Source organism: Pneumocystis jirovecii, assembly GCF_001477535.1.
Source record: "Pneumocystis jirovecii RU7 chromosome Unknown supercont1.5, whole genome shotgun sequence".
Taxonomy (NCBI): domain Eukaryota; kingdom Fungi; phylum Ascomycota; class Pneumocystomycetes; order Pneumocystales; family Pneumocystaceae; genus Pneumocystis; species Pneumocystis jirovecii.
Window position 1 is genome coordinate 518905 of NW_017264779.1, and position 12290 is coordinate 531194.

A 12290-nucleotide genomic window follows, 5' to 3' on the forward strand; every position below is an offset into this window, starting at 1 on the left:
TTGTATATTTTTTAAAATACTCTACTACTAGACTTCGATCAGTATTAATATTTTTGGTACTAACATTCTGAAGCCTTTTGTCTTCAAAAGTTCATTTTAAATAAGTTTTCTAATAAAAGATTTCCTTTGAAAATATTATTAGTATTTTGTTTTTGTTAAATTTGTTTTATAGCATTCAAGATGGCACAAAATGGTGTTGCACCTGGCACTACTCAAATGAACGGGTTAAGCTCACTAAAAACACCCTTAGCACATCTAGGGATGATTCTTCCCCCTTTAGATATTAGAGGTATATTGTTTATATATTTTTATTATTTTTTTAAAGTTATTTTTGATTAGAAATTGTGGAAAAAACTGCTAATTATGTTTTAAGAAATGGTATTGTATTTGAGGAAAAAATTCGAGAAAAAGAAAAAAATAATGCTAAATTTTGCTTTTTAAATCCAGCAGATCCATATTATAAATATTATGAATACCGTCTTGAAGAATGTAAAAAAGGAAAATTTATTTCTCCTATAACACGAGAAGATTCGTCTAAAGCTGCTCAAAATGCTTCAAAACAAATTCATGATAAATCTATGTTTTTAGAGCCTCCAAAGTTCTATTTTTCTGCTTCATTACCTGCAATTTCGGCTATGGATTTGTATGTTGATTAATAAGTTATATATCTTATATAAACATTTATAGGGATATATTAAAGCTTACAGCACAGTTTGTTGCGAGAAATGGGAGGGAGTTTCAGACAACTCTTTCTCAAAGAGAAAGCAGAAATTTTCAATTTGATTTTTTGCGTCCGAATCATTCTCTTTTTCAATATTTTACAAAACTTGTTAAACAATATACTAAAATACTTATCCCTCCAAAAAATACCAATAAAATATTAGAACGGAATATTGAGAATAAGTATCAATTATTAGAAGTGATTCGGAAAAGAGTTGCTTGGCAAAAATATCAAGAAGAACAACAAAAATTAAAACAGGAAGAAGAAGATCGGGAAAAAAGTAATATAACTTCCTTTAGATTATTTAGATTTTAATTTTTCTACAGTTGAGTATGCACAAATTGATTGGCATGATTTTGTAGTTGTTGAAACAATAGAATTTACAAATGCAGATGAACAAATGGATTTACCAGCTCCGATTTCATTAAGTATTTTACAGTCAGCAACTCTCGAACAAAAACAAATGATGACTATATACCATGATCCCAATATATCATTATTTGATGATACACCATATAATCCCATACAACCATATTCTACATCAACGGAAAAAGTACAGTCATTACAAGAAGAAGAGGGTGTAGAAATGGATATTGAGGCTGATTCGGATGAAGAGACTGCAGCAATTAGGGAGAGAAGAGAGCACCAGGAAAAAGTTCGTTTTGCGCAACAGCAAAGTCGAGCAGGTCTTCCTATGAAAATTCGTACAAATTATGTTCCAAAAGGTTGTTTTAACATTACTCATATTTTTTGTTAATATCAATAGTTTTGAATAAAACTGAAAACATGCTTATTTGCCCTCAATGTAATCTTCCAATTCCTTCAAACGAACTTGAAGAGCATATGCGTATTGAAATGTTAGATCCTAAATGGAAAGAGCAGAAAGCAAAAGCAGAATCTAAGTCTGCATCGAGTAATTTATACCAAGAAGGGGCTGCTAGCAATCTTAAACGCATGACAGCAAGTATGTATGATATGCAAGGAAATTTCATGAGTAAAGAAGAAATGGAAAGAAATAAAAGACAACGCTAAATATCCTAACAATTTTTTCAATCATGGTGTATCTGTAAATATTCATATATAGGTTCTTTAATTTATTACAAATGAGTTGCAATATTACATAATAAAATTATTTTAAAAGTAGATCCTTTTGACCAAATAAATTTCCAACAATTGAAATCACCATGTCTATATTAGATTGAATATATAAAGGAAGTTTTGTTTTCTAAAGTAATATTAATATTCAATACCGAATCTTTAATTTGATCAAACTGATTTTCTAAGAATTAAACATTTTTTACAGAGTTCTCTTAAAATACTAAGTTCATCTGATGTCATCACCATATCTATTTTTACAAGAAGAAAAAATATCCATATCATCTGTAAAAAATTACATCATTTAATGTCAAAAATATTATATAATGTTACTTGTTGTCGCGGACTGTTACATGAAAGCCATCCTGTATTCCATTTTAGCAAATTTAGAGCTGTATATTGATCAATGCAACACAGCATTGACAGTGTAGGGGCTTGCAATGCTTGAAGAATTAGCTGACGCCACTCTGGCTTATTTCTGGGTAGTGACAATAAGGTAGATTGAGTTTTCAAAGAACTGAACGATGTGCGTAATACTATAAATTTTTCCAAAAACTTCTCTTCCCAAATAAATGAATATGCTTTAGTTTCACACGTAGTAAGCTGCTTCTCTAATTTTATCTCTTCCTTTATTGTTTTGTTTATTGTTTGCACAGATTCTGTTAAAACTGATAGTGGCAAATGTACAGTCATAATCCCTGGTCTTTGTTTTGCTTCTATACGCACTTGCTTTAAATATGAAATACCATCAAAAGGAAGTTCATCATCTTCTTCTGAAGGGTCATCTAACTCAAGCATTTGTGGGAAAACCCCCCGCTGATTAGTTTCTATATCAATTGGCCCTGATGTGACATTTTTCTGTTCGTTTGAGACCTGAAGTTTGCGTTTTTTTTGGATAAATAAACTCTCTGATAAAGATTCAGGTATTTCTTCCATTTAATGTTCCAAAAATACTCAAAAGTATTTAAAAATCTTTATCTTTCTACATTTTACATTTTTTGAGGTTTCATCCGTCTACGATAACCAATACATCTAAAATAATTAAGCGTTCACCATCTATTAAACCTTAATATTATTTATAATAAAGCTTTTTAAGAAATATCAGAATTTATAGAGGAAAAATGCATATTTTTAATGAAAAAAAGAATGATCTTCTTCCATTTAGTACAATTTTGTCTCGTGAAACATCTCATATGTTATATCCACCTAGATCTAAGCAGGAATTTGTTTCAGAAATAGAAAATAATGATAATAATGAACAGGAATATGATTTAAAGACTAAAGGATACACAACAGAAGCACCCTATGTTAATGTTCAACATCGGCAGCGTATGAATGATTTTGAAAAAAAACGACAAGATTTAACACCAAGAAGCCTTTTTAATGAGGCAATTACAAATACAATTGAAGAAGGTGAAGAGGTTCTTCAACTTTCGTGCGTTTTATGTATTTTTATATTTTTTATATATTGACAGGTTCAGAGGATGCAATATTGTTGAGATCCCAGAAAACATTTCACAATTAACAAGTCTTGTAACAAGACTTGATCCTGATGTTGAAAAACCGCTGACTCCTCATCTTAAAATATTTTTATCTGGAAATTTTATTCATAAACTCCCTAGCGGTCTTTTTGATCTTTTTACACTTACTGTTTTATCTCTGCGTTTGTATTTAACCTTAAAATATTTGAATGCTAATATTTTTATAGGGAACAATGAATTAACAATGATACCCCCCTCAATTGGTCGTTTGGTGAATTTAGTTGAATTAAATTTAGGCCAGAATAAACTTGTAAAAATCTTTTATAAAATAAAATAAGTAATTTACTTTGGATAGACTTATTTTCCATCAACACTACTTTTACTTAAAAAGCTGCAAATTTTGTCAATATCACCGAATCCTTTAAAAGAATGTCCAATTCCTCCTTTATCTCAAATGTCGTTTCAGACTCTTGTATTACCCACCATTCGTTATTCATGTATAGACGTAATAAAAACAAACTCGAATGTTCCTAAACTTCTTGAACTTTCATCTAGGATTATTGCTTCTTCTTCAATTGCTGAAGTAGATCTTCAAAGATGGGAATTGAAATTTTGTCTTACTTCAAAAGTTAGAGAAGCATATGAGGCTGGAAAATATCATATATCCTGTGAAGTTTGTGGAAATTCTATGGTAGAGTCTGTTGTAGATGTATTTGAATGGTGGGATGGTTTTGTTGGTACATGGTCTCTTCCAATAAAGAGAAAAATATGCAGTTTGTTATGTCTTAAAAACATTCCACAAGCTGAGATACAATCATTGCCAAATACTACATAGAATACATAAATATGCATTTCTATGGTTTTCCTGAGATATATGTTTTATATTAAAGTATAGGTATAATTTTTAATAGATGGAACATTTTACAAAAAATGTAGTATCATATATTAAATATAGATATACAATGTATCATATATATAGTATTATGCACTAATTTTCACATGCATTTCCTCTTTCAAAATCATTTGTCTGACTTTTTCAATTTTTTCTAGTAAACTACTAATATTCCAACTCCATTCATTTAATATTGCATTGGCACTTTTTGGCCTGATAAAGCTAACAGTTCGCGCAGGACGATCAATTCGTGCATAAATAACACCTGAAGTAACTAAATTTGATAAATATTCTTCTGTTTCTCTCTCATCTAAATCAAGAAGCATATTCAATCGATTTAATCGAATTCTCAAATAATATTTAGATATAACACGAATATTCTAGTAATGTCAAAAAATATATTAATAAAGAAAAATGACATTTACATGCTCGATAATTCGTTTTTTTAGTTCTGACCATCGTTTCCTACCTTTTTCATCGTTGAGATCAAAAACAGAAGTTTTACATAAAATTTTGCCATAAATCTCCTCAATTTTTGGCCATCTCATGAGTTCCATTTTTGTAAAATATTTTATAAGCTCATAATGAACTGGAAGTGAAGGTAATCGAGGATCTGTTAATATACGATGCAAAAGATCAGACTGTTCATTGCCATAAGGTGAAATAATAATAAAATAAACCACATTTTGTAAAACCTTAATATTTTAATTTTTAAAAATAGATTTGTTCATACATACATCTTTCCATTTAGATTCATCTTCAATAATACTAGGCGTATTATAGACTGCTTTATAATATTTGCAGACATCAAGATAATTATCTTCATATAGACCAATACGGATAAGTAATTCATAGTATTTTAATTTTAAATCCTCAACACCTTCCTCTTGAAAATATTTTGCGGATATTTTATGAGAAATGATGGATGCCAAATTATAATCCGATTTAGCTAAACAAAGTCTAACTTGTTCAAGAATAAAATCCGTTTTCTCTCGCTTATCAATAGATCCAAATGTTTCTATTTTTAAATCACAAAGCAATTCTGCTGCTTCTTGTATATTATTTTGTTGTTCTTTAATTTTTGCCAGTTCTTTAGTTAAAAATACCCTCTCTGCTTCAAGAAAAATCTACATTGAACTTTTAGTATTTACATATAAAAGACACAGTCTCTTTTTTGACCTTTCCCTCAGTAATGCTACGCAAAGATGTTATACATTCTTGTTTAATTTCAGACATTGGCAAAGATTCAAAAGCCTTCATTGCTTCTTGAATCATATCAACAATACTTTTTTTTAGCTGCCCATGTCTTTTTGACATTAATTGAACTTGTTCACACATTAAAATCCATTCATTTGCATTTTTACATAATTGGACAATTAAAACTAACAACCTTGATGTAGATGCAACATCATATGCCTATTTACTATTATATAAAGTGTATAATGTCTAGAATTAACGTTACTTTCCGTGTTTTCTTTTCTAATAAAGACAATTTTTCAAGAGCACTTGCAAGATGTTTCTGTCCTCAAAATTAGCTTAAAAAATGCAGAAAAAAAGCGTACTTCTGCAAGAACTTCTATTTCTGGTATTTGATTGTCTAATATCTCTTTATAATCAAAACTTGGCTTTTCTAAATATCCATCCGACATGACGTTTACTTTGAAGTTTCAGTATACGTTAACGAGATGTCACCACGATTATTTGTACGTACTATATATATTATTTCATATTTAAAATGAACTGCAAAAAAAATATTGAATATTTAGATAATACATTAATTCAGTATTTTTCTTTTATAGATGACTATATTTCTGCTGTTTCTCGTCTTTCTTCTGCTTTAAAACAGGTATTTATCAAATTTCTTTTATTTTACTATATTTTTGATATCTAACATCTTAAAGGGTTATTTTTCTATAGCAAGAGCTAATTATCTTGATCTTTATGTACGTGGTCGTTTTGCATTATTGCATGGATATAACAGGCCTATGAATGCTCTTTATTATGTGTATATTTTTCTACTTTATTTATATTGTTTTACAATAATATAGTGACTTAAACTCTGAGTTTAAGTTGATACGCAATGATTTAGTTTCTGTATCTACAACAAAAGGAAAAGTATCAGAAAAAGTTTTTAAAGATCCATTAGATTGGTTTGGTATTTTAGTACCAAATGAACTACGAGAAGTACAGAAACATTTTCAGGACGGTAAGAATATTATAATTAAATGTTTATGTATAAGAAAATTAGGGCTAAAAGAAGTGGCACATATGGCTCATTTACGAGTAGTACTAAATAAATTAGAAAAGGATATCATTTTATATAGAAAAGAAATTCTATAGTTAACGAATACATATTATGTAAAACGATTATTATTATATTCTGAATTTTCATAATACATAATTAAATGACTATAAAAAGGTATTATTTAATGAATAGCATCTAATATTTAAGATGCTGTTATAAGATGTAATCATAAAAATATCCTATATTCCAAAAATGCAGATTTAAATAGTTTTGGATAATTGATGGTTAATGCCATAAATAATAGTTAGTTTATCATTAATTAGATGAAATAGCTTTATGTTTATTTGTAGATTCCCATTGTGTACTTAACAATATTAGAATTTTTATAATACAAAAATATTTCAATACCGTAACTGGTCTAATTCATTTGCTAGTGAATCTAATGTATTGGATGTTTTTAAAAATGCTGTATCTTTGAAAGTAGTATTTTCTGCTGTATTATCAAAATCATATAATGTGTCATTATGCGTATCGTCGCAATCTATAACAGTAGCCTTTGTTTCTTTTAAAAGTGTGGTATCATTCTTTGAAGAATTCATTAAAAACAAATTTTCTTCATTTAAAGTTTCCACTTTTGGAATAATATTTTTATTGTTAGACATTTCATTTGGAGAAATAACTTGACTGTTGGATATGTTCTTAAAAACTAAATTACTTTTATTTGAAGTAACTTCTAATTCTTCAACCGTTCTTTCCAATTCAGAAATGGCATTTTCGACAGATTCTTTGGTATTATCATAATATGTATTTTTTAAATTTATATATTTTTCTTCGAGACTTTCTAATTCTTTTTCCTGCAATAAAATATCTTGATCTGTTTGCATTTTTAAGTATTCATCAGTTAAAGTATTATTATGCATTTCAATGTTTTGAAATTCATGATTTTCGAAATTTAAAATATTAGTATTTTTATAATTCTTTAAGTCATCATTTTCTTGTTTCAAGCGAGAATTTTGTAATTTGTATTTTGAAAGTTCATTCTAGAAACTATAAATTTCTTCTAAATTAAAAAAAAAGCTACTACCTTCATACGTTTTAACATATTTTCTGTACTTTTCATATAATAAACTGCTGACTGATAATCATTTTCAAGTTGTTGTAGACGTTCTTTATAATTCTGAGTAGATTCTGCTAAACGACGTTCTGCATCGAGAGCTCTTTGCTCATTTAGATCAGGATTCTCTTTATCTAAATTAGACGAGGATATATAATTATTGCTAATCTCGTTATGATTTTTATGAAGAGGAACAGCATTTTTTATATTTTCTTGATTAACTAACGTACCATTTTTCTCTGAGCTCTCTGGATTAAAAACATTATGATGCTGAGTTATTTTAACTTCCTGTTTATTATTATTGTTTTGTTTTAATTGTAGATCTGATTCTTCTGAATTGTTTTTATTTAGAATATCAGGTGTCATATTAGTTCCCCGAGTTACATAAGTAATAGCGTTATCTTGAAAGTTCTTTCGTTCTTCTAATAAAGGATATTCTTCAAGCAAACGAGATATAGCAGATGCTTTTATATGAGCTATTTCTAAATCTTTATCTTTAGCACTCAATAAAGTTTTCATATCCCTATGATCCTTTTTAAGAGTATCTAACTCTTTAAGTAAGTCAATTATTTTATCTCTTAAATCCTGAACTTCTTTGTTAGAAGCAAAATTTAAAGCCTCAAGCTGAGAGATTTTTTCTAACGCTGCAACTAAATCTTTAACTGACTTATTAGCTGATACTTGTAACGTTGAATATAAAGATTTAACAGATGCTAATTGCTCTTGAAGTACTTTGACTTGACTGTCATCTAAAAGATTTTCAGAAGATGTAGTTTCTCTAGATATCCTAAGTAATTCAAGAATTCCTTCATTCATAGCTTCTCGTGCCACATTAGCTTCTTTAGCAACATCTGACATTTTAGATTCAAGAGTAGTAATTTTTTCTTCAAGAATCTGTTTTTTATTATTCTCTATCATAAGTTCTCTAGTAAGCTGATTCACTTTTTTTTCAAGCTCTATACGAATTTCTTGTTCTTTTTGAGATTTATTTTCTGAATTGGCAACACGATTTTCTGCCATAGTTATAGAAATATTAATCATTTCAATAGATTTTAAATATAGTGTATTTTTTTCTTTAAGATCAGCAATTTCATGTTTCAAACTAACATTTTCCTGATATAATTGATTTTTTTCAAATTCTAGTTCATTTTTTAAAGATGATTGTTCTTTAAACTTCTCTTCAGCATCAATACAGGCTAACCTTGTTTCATTTAATTCACTAGAAATCCGTTCATAAGCACTTTCTGCAACTTTTATTCTTTTAAGATAGTTTTGATTCATATCTTCAAGCTGTTGTATTTTCCTTTGTCCTAATTCAATATCCTCAGTCAATGAAGCTAATTTTTTGTTTAATTCTTGACGTGTAGCCATAATACTAGATAACTTAGTACTTAACTCTGTAATTCGAGCATTTTCAACAGTTGACAACATTTCTGGATTAGATAAAGCAGCAAGTTTTGCTTTATAATATACAGCTTCTTGTAAGCAATTATTTTTTTCAGCTTCAGCTTCTGTAACTTTTAAACTTGCTGTCTTTGTTTGAGATAGAATTTCTAGTTTAAGCAAAGTTATCTGCTTTTTAAGCGAAATAAGATTTTCTATCATATTCTGTCTTTCAATGGAATCGAAGAATACATCTGCAGGTGTTTTGTCTAAATCTGGATTTTTTATTAGATTTAATTCCGCCTGTAATAGTTCATTTTTAATTTTAAGTTCATCTATGTTTTCTTTAAACTTAAAAGACTGAATATCCTTATTGTTTATTTGAAAATCTGTGATATCTAAATCATGTTTTTCAGCTAATTTTACAGCTTCAGCTTGATTTTCTACAATAGTTGACATTGGATTAATAATATTAATGTTATTGTCCTCCTGCTGATCTGTAATATGTTTTGTTTCGTTTGTAGCAATTTTTGTGTCAGCTGCTGTATTTTTTTTTATTTCATTTGTATTAGTATTTTTTGTACCATTTACTATATTTTTCTTTGTTTCACTAGCAACAGTCTTCTTTACATCGTTTGTAGCAACTTTTCTTATTTGATCATAACTTTGAGATTTTGAAAGCAGTGTATCTTCAACTTTGATTAAATTTTATTTAAAAACAAAAAAATACATACTGTTTAAACTATTAGAAGATTGAAGATTAGCAGGCTCTTCTTTAGATGAACTTGTTACTCCTTTTGATCTATTATGTTTTCTAGATACTCTTTGTTTATGAAATTGCTCTAATGACATAGTTTGTAAATCAGTTCGTAAAGATTCTGAGTGTTGTAATATTTTTGATGGAGTTGTAACATTAAAAGAATTTTTAGATGTTTGCAATTTCGACATTGATGTCGATAAAGGCTTTGAAAGCATAGGAGATAAGGGGGAGGGTGCCAACAAACTTCCTGATTTTATCATTGGACTTGAAATCAAATTTGGAATAGATATTTCTGGAGGATAACGAATTTTTGCTAAAAAATATTTTAGAAACATAAAGTATTAAATTACAACTTACATGTATCTAAGATATAAATGATTGACAAATCTTCTGTTTTATTTAAAGAACCTTCTCCCCCAAGTACAATTATTTTTTGGCCAAAACTAGTTAATGTATGTCCTGAACGAGGAGACGGAGAAGGTCCCATATTTTGAAAAATATACCATTTTGATGTCGTTATCTTAAACGCAATAAGGTCACCAAGATCTGAACCATCCAGACCACGCCCACCAAAAATATAAATAATATCATCCACTAGGGAAGCTGAATGACCTTCTCTTGGTTGAGGAATACATCCGTTACATACAACTTCTTTCCACGAAAGATTCTTATAATCAAAGACCCAAACATCATTAAACCATTGACTACCATTTGTGCCGCCAAATCTTAAATATTAAGCATTGTGAACATATATAAATACATACATACAAGTAAAGCTTTTCTTGATAAGTAATCATTATATGATTCGTACGAGCAGGAGGCAAACTTGTAATAGGAGTTATTTGTTCCCATTTAGCACTAGGTGTATTTACTACAGAAATTAAATTACGGTCATTAGAATATTTCTTAAACATACATGTGTCTAAATTAAAGGAAACTAAATCATTAAAAAAAAATGTTTCTGTTTGCCCACCAAAAATAATGATTTTGGTTCCAATAATATTTAATGTATGGCCATATCTTCCACTAGGTTTCTGTCCATAAATTACTGCTTTCGTCCATATTTTAGAAGTTGTATTTAATAAATATAAAGAGTTGTCATTAATGTTGTTTTTTGATGTTTTTGTATCTCCTCCAAACACTAAAAAATATTAGAGAGCTGTTTTATCCAAAAAATATGCTTGCCAATGAACGCGTTCCCTATAACAAGTGCTGCATGCCCTACACGAGAACTAGGACAATCTCCTGGCGCCTGTATCTGATATGTCATCATAGTAACTGTAGTCAAATATGTTAGATAAAAAGTATATAAAAGGACTTTTAAGCAAACAATAGGTGATTTTATAAAAATCATCACGTACCCGTATCAATAACCCATAGATCATGTTTCACCTTTTCTTTCACAAGCCCACCAAAAATAAATATATCACCTGTTTTACTAACGGTCAGATTACTTGCATGTCCATATCTAGGAAATAGACAAGGACCAGAGAGCTTCTGCCGCGACCATGGATATGATGTTTCTTTGCTTATATACGTTGATTCAATGTTCCCAACAGATTGAGAATAACTTTTTTGTTGAAATCCTAGCGTGTTTTTTGATTTTTTATTTTGTTTAAAAAAAAATGCCATTAGTAATAACAATAAAATTATTTATTACGTATAAAATTTTGTTTTTTAGCTGCTAAATACATTAAATTAGCTTGATTTTCTATATTTTATAGATTTTTTTTTCTAAACGGTTGTTTTTCAAGAGAATTAAAAATATTATGAAATATTATGAAAAAGAAAAAATATATACATACAAAAACTATTTTAAAAAATTGGATATACTGTTTAAGCAAAAAATCTATAAAGAATGTTGTTTTTTGATACAAAATAAGCTTTATAAAATTATTTTTTAAAAAGTTGAAAAAATGAATATTTACGATAGATTAGCAAATGAAATTATTACTTTTACGGTAGAGTTAAGGCGCACTTGACTTGTGATCATTTTATCCTTATGATCAATGTTAGTAGTTCAAGATGATAACTGCAAAACAAAGATTACCAAGTCGTATGGTAAAACATCGTCCACAACTTCAATCGTACCAGTTTCTACTTGAATATTCAGAGGAATCTGATATGATAAAATAAGTGCTGCTTCAAGTGCCCGCTCAATTGCCGCTGATTGTGCATATAAAATAATAGGTTTACCTTTGGGTCTAAAAACTCATGATTTTAATAAATTACATGTAAAAAGTTTACTTGTTATACTCAGATATTAATTTATGCCTCATTTTTTTTATAATGCTCATTAAAAGTGTCTTTCGAGATATAAACATTTTGTTTAAAGTGTTTATAGGATGAGGAATAGTTCTTTTACGAATAGATGCATCTAGAACTTACATCATACTTTTTATATTTAAAGACTAGAATATAATACCATGTAATACTGCACGTTTTGTTGGGGTATCAATTGAGTTCCTTATACAAGTTTTTTTTGTTGATTTTGACAATTTTTGAGCTTTTTGATTCCGTTTTCGTTTGGATGTTATTTGCATTGTTTTAGCCTGTAAAAAAAGTTAAAAAGCACATATAAAATACCTTATAAATACAT

The 12290-nt window shown here is 28.5% G+C and overlaps 7 protein-coding genes across 7 annotated transcripts; 3 read left to right on the forward strand and 4 right to left on the reverse strand.

The window, feature by feature from the left end:
• Positions 1-180: 180 nt before the first annotated feature.
• T551_01410 (uncharacterized protein) lies at positions 181-1753 on the forward strand (the record flags this gene model as incomplete). Its single annotated transcript, XM_018373673.1, has 5 exons — positions 181-289; positions 340-643; positions 688-1001; positions 1048-1449; positions 1488-1753. The coding sequence occupies 5 exons, from the start codon at positions 181-183 to the stop codon at positions 1751-1753; spliced, it is 1395 nt and encodes a 464-aa protein (XP_018230328.1).
• Positions 1754-1850: 97 nt separating this feature from the next.
• On the reverse strand, positions 1851-2752 carry T551_01411 (uncharacterized protein; the record flags this gene model as incomplete). Its single annotated transcript, XM_018373674.1, has 3 exons — positions 1851-1946; positions 1994-2101; positions 2150-2752. 3 exons carry the CDS (start codon positions 2750-2752, stop codon positions 1851-1853), a joined length of 807 nt encoding a protein of 268 aa, XP_018230329.1.
• A 157-nt stretch (positions 2753-2909) lies between these two features.
• T551_01412 (uncharacterized protein) lies at positions 2910-4132 on the forward strand (the record flags this gene model as incomplete). The annotated part of the gene is made up of 3 exons (XM_018373675.1): positions 2910-3251; positions 3298-3607; positions 3653-4132. Exons 1-3 carry the CDS (start codon positions 2938-2940, stop codon positions 4130-4132), a joined length of 1104 nt encoding a protein of 367 aa, XP_018230330.1. The 5' UTR covers positions 2910-2937.
• Positions 4133-4278: 146 nt separating this feature from the next.
• Positions 4279-5838, reverse strand: T551_01413 (uncharacterized protein; the record flags this gene model as incomplete). Its single annotated transcript, XM_018373676.1, has 6 exons — positions 4279-4569; positions 4615-4884; positions 4927-5316; positions 5369-5605; positions 5652-5708; positions 5752-5838. The coding sequence occupies 6 exons, from the start codon at positions 5836-5838 to the stop codon at positions 4279-4281; spliced, it is 1332 nt and encodes a 443-aa protein (XP_018230331.1).
• Positions 5839-5924: 86 nt separating this feature from the next.
• On the forward strand, positions 5925-6529 carry T551_01414 (uncharacterized protein; the record flags this gene model as incomplete). Its single annotated transcript, XM_018373677.1, has 4 exons — positions 5925-6035; positions 6091-6194; positions 6238-6395; positions 6438-6529. The coding sequence occupies 4 exons, from the start codon at positions 5925-5927 to the stop codon at positions 6527-6529; spliced, it is 465 nt and encodes a 154-aa protein (XP_018230332.1).
• Positions 6530-6749: 220 nt separating this feature from the next.
• T551_01415 (uncharacterized protein) lies at positions 6750-11323 on the reverse strand (the record flags this gene model as incomplete). The annotated part of the gene is made up of 8 exons (XM_018373678.1): positions 6750-6798; positions 6843-7474; positions 7519-9626; positions 9666-10004; positions 10049-10416; positions 10460-10832; positions 10919-10969; positions 11053-11323. 8 exons carry the CDS (start codon positions 11321-11323, stop codon positions 6750-6752), a joined length of 4191 nt encoding a protein of 1396 aa, XP_018230333.1.
• Positions 11324-11711: 388 nt separating this feature from the next.
• On the reverse strand, positions 11712-12234 carry T551_01416 (uncharacterized protein; the record flags this gene model as incomplete). Its single annotated transcript, XM_018373679.1, has 3 exons — positions 11712-11895; positions 11948-12068; positions 12117-12234. 3 exons carry the CDS (start codon positions 12232-12234, stop codon positions 11712-11714), a joined length of 423 nt encoding a protein of 140 aa, XP_018230334.1.
• Positions 12235-12290: the final 56 nt, after the last annotated feature.